Source organism: Argopecten irradians, unplaced genomic scaffold (genome assembly GCF_041381155.1).
Source record: "Argopecten irradians isolate NY unplaced genomic scaffold, Ai_NY scaffold_1097, whole genome shotgun sequence".
NCBI lineage: Eukaryota > Metazoa > Mollusca > Bivalvia > Pectinida > Pectinidae > Argopecten > Argopecten irradians.
Genome location: NW_027188564.1, coordinates 1 through 15936, shown reverse-complemented (window position 1 = coordinate 15936; position 15936 = coordinate 1). Strand labels below are relative to the sequence as shown.

The following is a 15936-nucleotide window of genomic DNA, read 5'->3' as shown; positions in this document are numbered from 1 at the left end:
CTTCAGCTTTGATATCTCCATTGGCGGGGGATCTGAATGACTATGTCCTTGTTTAAAATTCATGCTGGCTCATGATGTTTTCCATTAAACTGCTCATAGTTTGAGTTTTCTGACCTATCAAAAAGCTGGTTGTCATCTGCAATCATGCATAGTTTTACTTCTATAATTCCAAGACTAGGGAGTTGCATCCCCCTGATGTTTGTGTTAGCTTGTATAGCATAGGCGAGTGGCTCAGCTAGGACAATATAAATTAACGGATAGATTGGGCATTCTTGTCTAGCAGATTTTGTTATATTGAAATAAAATGATGTATATCTATTAGTTTGAATACGTATTTTGGCATCTTTTAGTTGCATTTCAATTTTCAATTCTTTAGACTTTTCATCACTCAACCCCATTCGATCCTATAAAAGGCTTTTATTTTGGTCTAGAAAATAACACTACCCGCATTATTTTCTCTGTCACTATAATCTTTAATGTCTTTGATTTTTCATCCTGAAAAAATCCCTTTTTGGTCGGAATGTATGAATATATCAACAGTGCTCTTCAATCTACAGGCCAATATTTTGTCAGTATTCTCCTTCCCTGTGATTCTGCCACTTTCTTTTCTAAAAATGTATTCTTTATAACTTCTACTTATACCCAACATCATTCTCCTTTTCTTCATCTTCGATTTGTCGATCAACATTTTAATAGTCATTACCAGACACAATCTAAACTTATATCTACATACTCCAGGAGATAATTGCCCTTTTCATCATCACATCCTTCAGATGTAAACAGTTTCGAATAAAATTTAACTTGTTCCTTGAGTATATTCTTTATCACTGTTTTATAATTTCAATTTTCACATTTAACTCTGTGCCTTAGTTTGTTTTTCTGCATTTTTGTCTGTCAAGATAAAAAATATGTTGTTGGTTTTATAGATTTGTGTGTTAGATCTTATTCTGGCAGCCACTGCTTTATTTATTATTGTAGTGATATTTAAAGTTTAATTTTATCAAATTTATTTGTTCTATTATTTCATCTTGTTGGTAACTTTCTAGCAATGAAGCTAACTGGTTTTCCATATCTTTCTCTTTGATATTACCCCCCCCCCCCCCCCCCCCCCCCCCTATTTCAATTGTTAACAACTGTATTCTGATCTTAATTACATGTAGATCCCACTATGTGTCTTGTTTCATAGAATCTTTCAAAGTTGTGTCAAAGAAGTCGCTGTGAATTACATTGCTGTTCATTTACCAGGTGGACAATGTTTGATACTTGCCCCAATAATTAAATGGTTCATAGTAGTTTGTGTAAGAACAGATCTATTCTAGATTTAGATGTGCATCCCGGAAAAATATAAGCTTTCACGGCAAGATTATATATTCTGCAAATATCTTCTAAGTTGTGCTTATTAATTTTAATTTTGTATATTCGATATCACACTCTGTATGGCAAGGTTTCCTGTCACAATCTGGGCCCTTAACACAATTGAGATTTCCACAGATAAGTCTGTCATCATGTTATGGAAGTTAACATTTTATTTATTTTGATTAATTTGATTAGAAGAAGTGTAGCATAAACGTTAAAATTTTATTTCATGGTAATTTCACTGTAACGATATGTCACGTAAACATTTGATATTTGAACATGGGCATGTAACCTGATGTTTTAGCTCCCCAAAAGCATATGTCGGGCTATAAGAGAGCCGATATATATATATCTAGGGATCATTGCCACGCCGCTTGAGGCGTAGCAGTTAGAATCGGATGCAAATCACGCCATCTTGCAGGATAGCCATGTAGCAAGAACGCTTGAATCAGATGGATGTTCGGTGTGTTACAAGCACTGCCTGTTGAAGTAATATTAAAACGAATTACGGAAACAGACTTTAATCTGTCCGGATTCGGACGCCATCTTCCTGATAAAGCATGGTCACATGTGCGCTTGCATCCGTTAATTAGATTTCGGTGTAGAACAAGCATTCGTGGTAAAAGTATTCTGAATAAGGATTTTCTAGAAATTAATCGGGCATTTTAATTAAATCTGGTTCCATTTACAGATGGAACAAATATATCTGTAGTAGTATACCATGTTCGAGACATTACTTTTATATTTCTTATTTAATTTGGATCACCATCGTGTAACATTAATAAACGGGGCACGGAGCATACTAAAATGCGGGATGACAATACATACTAAAAGCGGAATGAAAACGGACCAAAGAAAAACATAGAAACATATTAGATTAAATTCAATATTTTCTTCTCCTTTTCTCTGAGCATAAGTCCCAGCATAGAATCGCTTTTAATTTGTTGGAAGCAAAAGTAGTATTAAAACTGTTCATCTGTACTAGACCTGGCTACCTTGCACTAACACAAGCTCACAAATTATAAAATGGCTTTCAACAGAACAATTAAATTGCTAAACAATATCATCATATCATTGTTTAATGTCAATATTCTGTCCAATCAAAGGGTTAAGCTTCCGCGTAGCCCATTTAGCTTTTTGGGAAGCTAATACTTGTATATTCCTTGTATTGAATAAAGCGTCTTCAATCACCGCCATGTTCAGTGACTTCGGGTTTTGTCGGAATTCCGAATCGTATCACGTGATTAACGTCCACTCGACCTGGACGTGGTGATCAAGGTAACTAGCGCGTTTGTTTACTTTTCCTTCTGGCTAATATGATCAAATCATGCTGGTATATGTACACAGAATGAGTATTTGAAACATCTAATTCACACACATTGCCGTAAAATAGTGTATGTATTAAATATTGTAATGCGCGAGCATTATTTTCTTTGTAAAATCAGTCTGCTTAGGTCGAACACATGTTTTGTTTACGAAAAAGTGTTCGAGATTGTCACGACGATGTTCGGAAGAGTTCGGAATGATTCGGCATCTTTCGAGCCTATTTGTTTTACGTGTACACGTTAAAAAGATTTTTCCCTTTCATACTTAAAAATACTTCCAGTGCTGCAACTTTATAAAAAGTGATAACATTAGAAAGTTTAAACCTCTGACAGCCGGAAAAAAAATGTGTATAACATTTAAACAGTTTTCACCATGACAAAAAGAGCGAATGTGATAGACCATACAACTTTAAGCTTATCACGTTCGCGTCTCTGCCAAATTATCAATGTGGTTTAAAATTTCAGAATTTAGAAGCCGTTACGGAAAGGTACATGTAGTAAACCTTGGATTAAGTATCCAATGTATATAATCAAAATAAATAAAGATAAGAAAAAAATGAGTTAGCTTTGTAGAAAATAAATGTTTATTAACAAAGTTCTGTACAATAGTTTAACCATGGTAACGCGAGCCACCGTAATCGGGGACAGCTAGAAAATGAAAAGATAAGGATTAAAAACCATAAAGAGTAGTTTACCAAAGGTGTGTTGTTAGGCTCGCTACAAGTCGCTTTTTAATATTATTGCTAACATTTAGGGAAAAAAGTAAAATATTATTGATATATAAACTTAGCTGGGCCTGTCAAGTGGAAAGGGATACCTCGGCCCGAGTGAACATATTTGGATGGTGAACCCGAGGCTTGCCGAGGGTTGATGGTCAAAATCTTTCACGTGGGTTGAGATATCCCTGTCCACCTGACAGACCCATGTTTGATTCTTTTTCTCTCATACTTTAAGGAAAAATGGAGAACATTCAGTTGATATGAACGTCGTTGTGCATAAAATGGTCGCCGCATGTATTGATGACGTCACTGTTTAGCGCGTGTGAGCTGTCTTTCCCCTACCCCGCTGGATAACCTGTCAATTATTGGAGAAAAATGCTTCCTCTCATACTTCAAAGGAATATCCCGTGGTTGCTAGGGAAAAGATATCTCTTTCTCGCACCTCTAATACTCGGACAGGGAAATCTCGCATGATACCCGGTGCTAGATTTTTCTATCTCTTTCGATCTATCTGGTACCTTTACGTGAGGTTTGGCGGAATTTTACGCTATTCATGTAACAGTCCGCGCATGTGACGTCATACTCTCGAATCGGTAATGTCACACGCGTTGGACATTCAGTCATTAAAGGATTTGTGCAGTCAAAAATGATAATTTCAGTTTATGCTGGAAATGGCTTTATTAGACCATGTAGAAACGGCTTTTAAAAAAACATATACCAGCAAGTATGTTGTTATAACAATTATAGTCTGTATCATATAAAAGGTAACTTTACCTGTGTGTGATCTACCTGGATTTTTTACCTGGACATATACTATATTTTGCATTATGGGCAAAAGGTCGTCAGATGGATTTTGGTAATAGTATCTAGAGGTATACGTATATATATTTTTTTTCAGAGACGAACAACAAATCACAAATGAAAACAAAAGATATTTATCACCGATATTTTTGGCCACACATAACAACATTATATCTTTTTTGTGACAATATTCCTTTCTATCAATTTCAAATGAATTTCTTATATTACGGTATCTAATATAACTTAAATTAAATAACATACGATCCTAGAGACAAGCATCGTAATGTAAGTACATATATCCTCCATTCTGTACCATATTTTTAGAAGAAAAAAAATACATTTCGGGCTTTTTTAGCAAATAAAAAAATGAAACAAGTGTTCCCCTTGTCCAACCAGTAACAAATCTCGAACATTAACGGACGGATTTCCTCCTACATGCGTTCAATTTCAATTTTTCCGCAAACATATTTCATATTTCATATGAGCTTGAGTTGATACCAAATTTATGAAGACAAATGGAAGTTATATAAGGAGAGCAGTTAAATTATTTGCAATTTATAAAAAATAAAATTAAGGAGAGCAATTAAAATAAATTCAAATAAACTTAAGGTAATATTTTATTTCAAGACCCTTATTCCATACAAACAACACAAACTCATTGCTGGGATACGGCCACAGATTTTTTGAACCAGACAGCAGCAGCATGTGCCAACAAGCATATATATTTATATATACCTGAAACTCTACAAGAGACTGATATCTCCAGCCGAATGCCCACTAGCATAGTGTCCAGCAAACAGCAAACTGCTGAATGCTCACCTGCATGGTTACCCGACAAACAGCACCAAGCTGAATGCCCACCAGCATAATGAGCAACAAACAGCAACACTATAGGGCTGTTCCCTGGGAAACCAGGCGAACACAACTCTTGTGTAAGCACACCATGCTGGTGTGCTCCAAGCAGTTGCCTATGAAACACTGTGATGGCTCCCATAGCCAACACCCAAACTTGGATCTATCATCCATCTCTTGCAGAGTTACCTCCCCTTATCACTTTTCCTCCTGAGTTATGTCCCTTGGGAAACCAAGCAGACCTACCCTGGATACCCGTACCACTTAAAAATGAAAGGGGAATTTGCTTATTGACACATGCTGCCGCCAACTTGCCAGAATTCCGCTAATTTATTCAAAACAGCAAACCTGTGACAAAGAAAACAAACAAAACATGGAATTATCATAGTCACTTGATATTCTTTCCCATGTAGATGATGTAGTATCACTCACTTCTGTTAAAGTCCTGTTAATCCAAATGAACTTTGCTATCAATGTTGTTAATTGATGAATTGCACACTTTTTAATCAGGCCTTTAAAGTAAGCGCAGTTTGTATTTTAACTCTTCACCAATTTTTTGTTGTTGAGCACACTGGCATAACATGTCCTCACCAGGAAAAGCTCACACATGAATCGTCCATTAATACGAGACAATAATACTTACAGTCCACTAGCCAAAAAAACCGAACACAACTCCAGAATGATTTCTGAAATAAGGCACGCTATGAATCACACTGTACAATTCCTTGTCAGGTATATGTTTCCAAATATCCAGATAAATCTTGGAGAAAAACTGAAACAAAAAGAACTAACCTGCAGAATATTGCTTAAGCACAGACCTTACAAGTTATTTTACCAATACTGTAATGCATAAAACAATGAATGTCAACTAGAAATAGGGGTTGGGAGGGTGGGAATTAAAATTCTCTGCAAGCATGTGCCTCTTATTTGCTAATCTGTCGATGACCGGATGTTAAACTTAGCATGCTGGGATAACGTTCTATACAATGCATTTCCTATGCAAAGCGAGATATACTCTAAAATTATTAACTACTGTCAAAGGGGGGTAACTCCTGTGACCTTACGTATGACACATAACTAAACTTCCATAATGGCTTCAATAACTTTGATTACCGTACACTCGGTAATCATGTATTATTTCAAGACCCTTATTGTTCATACAAACAACACAAACTCATTGCTGGGATACGGCCACACTGATTTTTTGAACCAGACAGCAGCAGCATGTGCCAACAAGCATATATATTTTATATCAAAACTGCTGAAACTGAAAACTAACACAGAGACTGATATCTCCAGCCGAATGCCCACTAGCATAGTGTCCAGCAAACAGCAAACTGCTGAATGCTCACCTGCATGGTTACCCGACAAAACAGCACCAAGCTGAATGCCCACCAGCATAATGAGCAACAAACAGCAACACTGTATAGGGCTGTTCCCTGGGAAACCAGGCGAACACAACTCTTGTGTAAGCACACCATGCTGTGTGCTCCAAGCAGTTGCCTATGAAACACTGTGATGGCTCCCATAGCCAACACCCAAACTTGGATCTATCATCCATCTCTTGCAGAGTTACCTCCACTTATAAACTTTTCCTCCTGAGTTATGTCCCTTGGGGAAAACAAGCAGACCTACCCTGGATACCCGTACCACTTAAAAATGAAAGGGGAATTTGCTTATTGATCACATGCTGCCGCCAACTTTCCAGAACTTTCCGCCAAACAGAAAGCAAAGCTTACTGCCCCAATCTGGCAACAACCAATGCCCTACGCCCTTTAATTTTAGCAGCTAAAAAGCTATAGCATTTGTTTTCACGAATGTCTCAAGTGCTGATTGAAAATCAGTTATAAATATATCATTACCAAATATCAGACAAATGAGTACCATCCTTACGAAACAGGCCTGGACAATCAAAAGATATTTTTATGGTGTATAAATTTTTTCCCCCAAAGGCTGCTCACTACTTTTCTACCTTTCCTATTTATCCGTGCCCGCTTTCTCTCACCACTGCTCTCCAAATTCCCAGCCCCAAACCAAAACTGTCCCTACACAAAACATCTGACCAACCAGGACAGTCTTCGGGCATAGCTGGTGGAGCAATTGGATATCATTTGCAATTGCCTCTTGTAACTCAGCAAAACATGGGCGGTCAACTAACCAAATCATTGGAGCCCAAATGTTATAGAATTAATGGGGCTTACCTGCCTGACTCACTGACTAAACATCTGACGGACCTTAGGAGTTAAATCCCGCCAATGCATACCCCGAATACCTGTCCATGTAATGTCTACTTTAATATTCTCAAGACGAAGGTTGTTGTTCAGTCTCTGTATTGCCCTCTTCTCTGCCCATAAAAAATGAAGACCCCATGATCCACACATCTGTAATGAACTTACAATATCCTGAGAATCTGTCCTACTCTAATTAATTACAGCATATACACAAAAACGAACAACGCTACTGGTAAATTAAAGTATGTCCTTAAATAAGCAGTAATAAACAGTAACCTAACGGCATAACAATGTTGGAGCACTAATACGAATGTATCTCTGAAAACATGCCGACTTCCAGCGGCCCAGCAAAATGTGTTCCCCGGAGTTCCCTGCAACGAAGCCGCAGACGCCGCCCCTATGCGAAAACTGTGAGTTTTCAAAATTGGCAGCTGGGACATTAGCGAACTGCAATTTTAATTGTTTTTCTTCAAAACTGCTGAAAATTGGTAACGCGACAATGACGTCTTTTCCACTAGCATGGCAAAGAAATTCACGAGTTAGAGATTTAGGACGTTCCAATAAGGAATGCTGATGTTGCCTTAACCGGGCACAATGATAAATCTGGACAAGCACTGATAACCAAAATATGACCCTTACCTGTCTGATCTGTTTTTGAGTGGGTTAGTTTTAATGTCACCTCCTGATCATTTTAAAAGACACATCTGATAGTCCCACTGCATGATCTGAATTAGCAGTACTAGTAAGTTCACCAAGCCCTCATAAAACCAAAAAAGGCTAACAGGAAGGCCACACGAAAAAACTTGTTTCATATGTTGAAGTGCATAACAAACGGTAATGCACCTACAATCTTCAATTAAGATATCTAAGGTAATTGGAGCTCGCACATCAGGAGATGCCTTTGTAATATAACCTGAATTAACCTTAGGATGTGACAATGTACTAAAAATTGTTTTGCAGGATCCCCCCACCCCTTAATTTTTGTGGTGGTAACTTATACCTGACAAGTAAGTTTGTGTAGTGCTAGGGGATGCTCCACTGATAGATAAATAAGCCACATATTTAGCAAATGATTGATAGGCACAGGCCACATCTCAGATAGCCTGTATAACTCTCGGAACCTTTTTTTAAAAGATGACAGGCCTGTACTGTATGCCTGCTTTGTATTATTGGACAAACTACCCTGAATTAAAGTCTCAATCTCTAATTGAAGATTTCCCATAGATGGTTTGGCACCACATGTGGCTCCCGTTCTGCGCCTGGAGCTAACTGGAAGAATCTGTCCCACTGCAAACGTGAAATTGAATCAGCAACAGTGTTATCAGCACCAGGGATATGTGAACATTTACACAAGATGTTAAATTTCAGCAACAAATCTCAAAACAAGTGTACCGGACTAGTTACTATACGTAATTTACCCCTATTGTAAACAGTACATTTACCCCTCTATGATGCCAAAATGTGAACATTTAGAATGTTAAATTTTAAACATCTCAAAAAGTTTCATAACCAGATCTGACTTAGATGTTAGAGAATTAATGATGCTTACAACTCCTGTATTGTCTGACCTAAACAATATCTTTTTATTAGTTAGTAATTCCCCCCAAACAACTATGGCCACTAAAATTGGGAAAAATTCAAGTAGTGTAATACTTCTGGTTAAGCCCTGATCATGCCATTTGACTGGCCATACTCCAAAAACACCACTTACCATTAAAAAAGGCCCCAAACTTTTTACATACCCATTCCTGGGCCCCCGGCGCTGTCAGTGTACAAACACAAATCCTGAAACTCTCCCATTCCTTGTTTAGAAACACTGAAACTCCATTAAAACCCTTAAAGAAATATAACCATGCCTCAATATCTTGCTTGACTTCCCCAGTAACCCGAATGCGATGATGGGGCTGAGTTAAACCCTTAATTGAATTAATTAGACGTCGACAAAAAGTCCGCCCAGGTCTTACAGCCCTACAAGCAAAATGTAATGCCCCAATCAACGACTGCATTTCCCTTAAAGTTACTTTCTGCTTTTTTGAACACATTTTCTAGCTTCTCACAAATCTCAACTACTTTAGCTGCAGGAATTTTAATTGTAAGATTTACAGTATCAATTTCTAAACCTAGGAAACATAACACAGTGCAAGGGCCTAACGTCTTTTCCTCAGCAATAGGGACTCCCAGGTTTTCACAAGAAGCTAAGAAACATTCCAATAAATCCTTACATTGGGTGGAACCAGCTTTACCTCCAAAAAGGAAATCATCAAGATAATGTAATACAGATCGTTTTCCTGATTTATTTTGAACTATCCATTCTAAAGCACTTGAAAATTTCTCAAATAAGCTGCATGATAATGAACATCCCATCGGTAAGCATTTATCAAAATAATAATAATCGGGTAAATCTGATAAGCTTTATCAAAATAAACCCTGAAAAATCCCAATAAATCAAAGTCTTGTGGAGATATTGGCAGTAACCTAAAAGCTGATTTGATATCGGATTTTGCTAATAAAGCCCCTTGACCTAAATTTTGGACCAATTCAATCGCCGCATCAAATTTGGTATACTGAACAGAACACAAATCCGAATCGATCGATACCAGAATTAACTGAATTATCTTTAGGATGTGACAAGTGGTGGATTAAACGAAACTCCCCCGGTGTACTCTTTGGAATCAGACCCAAAGGAGAAAGTCTCAAATTTGGTAAAGGTCTTTCCTTAAATGGACCGGCAACCCTTCCAAGATCCACCTCTTTTTGAACTTTTTTAAGGGCCATATTGACATTCTGTCTGACTGAACCTAAATTTAAACAATCAGTATCCTCCCTAATACCCTGATAATGCAAAGGAAATCCCTCTGAAAAACCATCAACAAGCTCCTGTGTGATTTGATGGTTTGGGTAATCAAGCAATTCCTGTTTTAATTTTTTACTATTTATTGGGGTTTTTCCCAGACTGGACACTGCCATGGGTTTTTTTTCCCTGACTGGAACTTGCAGCTGAGGGCCGAAAAGACTTAGTGACTTAGTGCACTGCAATGCACTATGGTCAGCAGCACAAATACTGCAAACATGAGTGTACCTGCAGTTACTATACGTGCATTTACCCCTATTGAAGCCAAAGCAAGGTGATGGCTTGGAATGTTTCCCACCCCACTCCTTGTTACCTCCCTTGACCACATTGTTCTTCCCCATTCCACCGGCTTGAGGGGTCATTACCCGGAGCCAAAGGTTTGAATTAATTTGGTTCCATGCTAAACCAGGAGATTGACTAAGACGAGCCCTAAATTGCTCATCATACACTCGCCAACCCCCTGGCACACCCTGACAAGCTGCCCCACGTATTGTTTTTACATACTGCAAAAGTTCCTGTACCTTAGCGGGGAATCTTTCCAAATAAATGGACATATAAATGTGGAAAGCATCTGTCCATTTCTCCACATTTGGTATTTTTTCTTTACAAGTAGGGGGGCGGGTCTCTATCATCCCACTGGATCCGACAACCATCGGCGCACTAGTGCAAAAGTCATTCAATTCTGAGTAGCCCTTTAAAAGAAGGGCCAAATTTATATACTCGTGACCCCAGATTTTTTGTTTTATAGCCCGGGGCACATGGTCACCGATGGAGTCGGACTCCAGGGGGATAATTTCGATCTCGGGGGTAGTGCTATTATTGTAACCATTATCATGTACATTTAATAACATCTGCGGTTCGGGCTCTATGCCCATACCTGTGATCCCATCCTCCACTTGTACCTCCTCTAGCTCTACTACTGGTACCTCTGGCAGCTGACCACGTGGAGTCTCCCTCCGGGTCTCGCCAGCGGCGGTCTCCGTCCTTTTTGGGAGGGGAACTGCTCGCCTTCCCCCTTTTCTTTTCTCTGGGGGCGGAGACAAAGCCACCCCGGGACCTCGCCGCTTCCTAATTCCAAGACCTCTTGGCATACTTAAGAAATCCGATCAGTACAAATTAAAATTCTCTGCAAGCATGTGCCTCTTATTTGCTAATCTGTCGATGACCGGATGTTAACTTAGCATGCTGGGATAACGTTCTATACAATGCTTTCCTATGCAAAGCGAGATAACTCTAAATTATTAACTACTGTCAAAGGGGGGGTAACTCCTGTGACCTTACGTATGACACATACTAAACTTCCATAATGGCTTCAATAACTTTGATTACCGTAATGAGCCGGTAGGAGATCAATTTCATCCATTTGTAGCTTTCAATGAAAAAAGATTTTCTACATTTTGTGTGGGGGACTTTAACCAAACTCGACGGCAAAAGGATGGGAGTATAGATTAGATTCAATGTAAACATCGATCTATGGATAATTTACAAAACTTTGTTCCAAATGCCTCGAATTACAAATGGTTCGACATCACACGACAACAATACTCATTGTTTGTCTCCATTTATGTAATCAGTTCTTTGTTAACCTTATTTGGTTGAGTATGTTTAATGAAAAAGTCACGATGCTCCATATCCACCGAAATCTTTTTGAAATTAAGAATTTATTTATTGTGTTATACTTTGATTGCCATATATCACTTCACTGCTGATTTTCTAAAATAGACATCAAGCCCGGTTTCCCAAATGTGCAATATGTACTTATAGGGACATTATATGTAAAGCATGATAAACGTTGTATCATCCCAAAACTAATCCATATTCGTCTTTTTTTCAATCAACAAAAAATATACCTTACGTTTTTAAAGGTGATGATAAACTGTTTATCATTTCATAACCTTTTTTTTTATTTCTGTGAAATATGTGTTATATTTATCAACAATGTTTAATTTACACTGAGATTGGTGAAGTCAAGCACTGGATGTTAACATACCAAAGAATGACACTCAGAAAAAAACGTTTCGAAAGATTTAGAAAAAAAACTTGCCAATTATTTAAAGATCTTCAGATTTCGTTTACTAAGCATAACAGAGTTCTGGTCATATGTTAATAAAAATACTGACATTTAAATTGCTTTTCATTTTCTAAATTTAATGAGATAAATCTGCCGCACTGAATCTCAATTTTATGAGTCAAATTTATATCCGTTTTTAAAAATGGTTTTTTAAAACAAGATAATATCTACGAGACGTAAGTTTCAATAAAATCGATTCATCAACTTGACATCATATTTACCAAAGCATCGTGTTTCATTTAACGTGTTTTTAGTTATTCATGTTTTGCATTAGAATATTTTGTTGGGTTACAAATTCATATTATCCCATACCTACTACAGTAATGCTTTTTTCCTTCCGGTCCAGTAAACATTTGTTGAGCTTCCTGAATTTAGCGCGATGGATTGTAGTTGGTTCAACATTTTATTATTATAATTGAAACAAAACTACTTTTTTTGTATTTTATTCATTGATTATTCAACATTGTCTAAATTATCGCGTATCATGTCAAGTAAACGGGGGTAACTTGTGTTTACAAACTGTACTTAATTTATTACTACTGGGTTGTGTATATAGATTTTATTTATTAACATATTTGTATTTGTTGTAGAGGCACAGTGTATTGTGACATGAATGTGTTCGGAACACCTCGGCTATCGGGAAAGGTTCCGAATTCAGGTTAATGGTTTCTGATTGCTGATGTGAATGGTGAACAGTTGTTGCGCATGACGTATCCTATTTAGCTGTCGCTGTGTTCTGTTGCTATATAATTTAACTTTGTAAATGAATCGCTGGTTTGTATTGAAAGTATTGATTTCTGCAATAAAACATAACGGAGAACGAATTTTGGCCAAACTTTTATTTTTTTAAGAACGATTTTAATTTTATTCTAATTGTAAGTTGCTTTTTTTCTGGAGGATGATATAAAAATTAAGAATATATTTTTTTTTGTTCATATTGATTATTTCAAAGGCTGGTTCCTGAACTTTTTCCTTGCTAGTGTTTAGTAATTGGGAAGGCGTTGTTAAGTAATAAAACATTTATAAAATGGTGTCAGAAACTAAATTTTAATAAGATATTTTTAGTAGTTTGAAATTGAAAGAATTTTGATCAATTTTTATTTTGAATCTAGAGCTTCGTTTATCCGGGTTTGTTTGGGAGTTACAAACAAACGTGTACATTAACGGCGAAGAAGTATTCCAAGAAGGATAACTCTATTTTAAATTTTTATTGTAAAATATTGATAATGAACGATTGCTACGCCATTTATAGTAAATACATAGATATTGCCAACCTATTATTGAGTATGCCACTTGATAAAAATTGATAGTAACTACTTTTTTAAGATTAATTATTCAAAGCACAGAAAAGAACCATGTTAAAAATGGTTTAGGAAAATATTAAAATCAAATTAATTATCAATTTGCTATTATCTTGGTTTATGGAAATACAATTCGTCTATTAATTAACCCGGTTTAGTGTCAGATCTAAACAACAACTTCTATTACATTATGATTATCAAAACTTTAGAAATGGGATGGTATTGTATATGGTGTCAGGGTATGATGTCCTTGGTGAATGTGTGAGGAACGTTTTATATGACTTTTACCGTTTGAAACTTTTTCGTTTATTTATGAACTGTCTCGTACTGAGTAGTACAGTGTGTTACTATCCAGTAATGGAAATCTACCATATTAAAACATTCCAAAATAGTTACATGGGGTTTGTTATTCTTTATCAACATCACACTCTTGTGTGAGGAGACAACCTCTTTTTCGTTTGATTTAGAAACTTTTTAAAAATGTGTTCAAAAAGTAATTCTTACAATTCCTTCTACTATAGATAATGTCTTCAGAAGGCTTTTTAGGTCATCTGACCTAAGGTCAAGATGACCTATTGTCATCGTGTTTCGTCCGTCGTCGTCCGCCTTCCGCCGTCCGTCGTGTTTAAGACTACTCCTCCTTATCCCTTGAGTGGATTATATTCATATTTGGTGTGAAACATCATTGGGGAAGGGCAATCTTTTTTTATATAAATGAGATAGGTCCGACTCCTAAATGCAGAGGAGCGGGGGCCCCAAAATGGGGAAACTTTCTTAATTTAAGCTTTCAAACCCTACTCCTCCTTCATCCTTGGATGGAATTCATCCATATTTGGAATGAAAGATCATTGGCGAAGGACAATCATTTATTATATAAATGATACTGGTTCGAATCGTAGGGGCTGAATGATTGGGCCCCAAATTGGAAAATTATCTTAATTTTAGCTTTAAAATCCTACTCCTCCTTCATCCTTGGATGGATGGCAACCAAATTTGTTTTGAAACATTGTTTGAAAAACATTACTTTTATAAATGAGGCCTCTGCCCCTAGGGGCTTAGGGGCGGTTCCCTAAAAAAAAGGGGAAATTTTCTTATTTAAGCTTTAAAATCCTACTCCTCCTTCATTCATGGATGGATTTCATCCACAATTGAGTAGTGAAAAACATCATTGGGTAAGGGCAATATTTTTATATATAAATGAGCCTGGTCCGACCGCTAGGGGGCTGAGGGGTGGGGCCCCAAAGGGCAAAAATTAATTAATTTTAGCTTTAAAATCCTACTCCCCTCATCCTTAAATGAATGGAAACCAAATTTGTTTTTTAAACCAATTGTTGGGAGAGGCCAAACAGTTTTCTTATTTAAATGAACCTTCTCTGACCCCTAGGGACTAATGGGCGGGGCCCCAAAAGGGGAAAATGTCTTAATTTAAGCTTTTTGAAATCCTACTCCTCCTTCATATCTTATTATAAATGAGTTAGGTCTGACCCTGGGGGCAGAGGGGCAGGGCCCCAAAGGGCAAGTTTTCATAATTCTGCTTTAAAATCCTACTCCTCCATACCCTTGGCCATGGATGCGCAACTGGTTTGTAACATTGTTGGAAAAATGGCAATATTCATATATTGTATAAATAAGTTTGCTCCAACACCTACGGACTCTGAAGGGTAGGGCCCCTAAAAGGGAAATTTTCTTAATTTAAGCTTTAAAACCCTACTCCTCCTTCATCCTTGGATGGATTTTATCCATATTTGGAATGAAAGAGTCATTGGCGAAGGACAATCATTTATTATAGAAATGATACTGGTTCAAATCGTAGGGGCCGAGTGATGGGGCCCCAAATTGGAAAATTTCTTAATTTTAGCTTTTAAAATCCTACTCCTCCTTCATACCTTGGATGGTGATGGCAAACCAAATTTGTTTTGAAACATTGTTTGTCTTGGAAAGGCAGAGATCATACTTTATATAAATGAGCCTGCTCCGACCCCTAGGGGCTTAGGGGCGGGCCCTAAAAAAGGGGGATAAATTTTCTTAATTTAAGCTTTTAAAATCCTACTCCTCCTTCATCATCCATGGATGGATTTCATCCATATTTGGTGTGAAACATTCACTTTGGGTAAGGACAATAAATTTTTTTTATATAAAATGAGCCTGGTCCGACCCCTTAGGGGCTGTGGGGTGGGCCCAAAGGGCAAAATTTCTTAATTTTAGCTTTAAAATCCTACTCCCCTTCATCCTTAAATGAATGGAAACCATTGTGGGAAAGGCCAAACATGTTTTATTTAAATGATCCTACTCCGACCCCTAGGGACTGATGGGCGGGGCCCCAAAAGGGGAAAATTTCTTAATTTAAGCTTTTTTAAAATCCTACTCCATCCTTCTTATCAATATAAATGAGTTAAGGTCTGACCCAGGGAGGCAGAGGAGGGCAGGGC

General features: G+C 37.3%; 1 protein-coding gene across 1 annotated transcript; it reads right to left on the bottom strand.

Annotated features, from left to right (window-relative positions):
- Positions 1-9834: 9834 nt before the first annotated feature.
- Positions 9835-11462, bottom strand: LOC138313948 (uncharacterized). The gene has a single exon (XM_069254175.1). The coding sequence runs from the start codon at positions 11224-11226 to the stop codon at positions 9835-9837; it is 1392 nt and encodes a 463-aa protein (XP_069110276.1). The 5' UTR covers positions 11227-11462.
- Between the last annotated feature and the right edge of the window lie 4474 nt (positions 11463-15936).

Coding starts and splice junctions, on each gene's coding strand:
- LOC138313948 (XM_069254175.1), bottom strand. CDS start 11,226: ATGCCAAGAGGTCTTGGAATTAGGAAGCGGCGAGGTCCCGGGGTGGCT.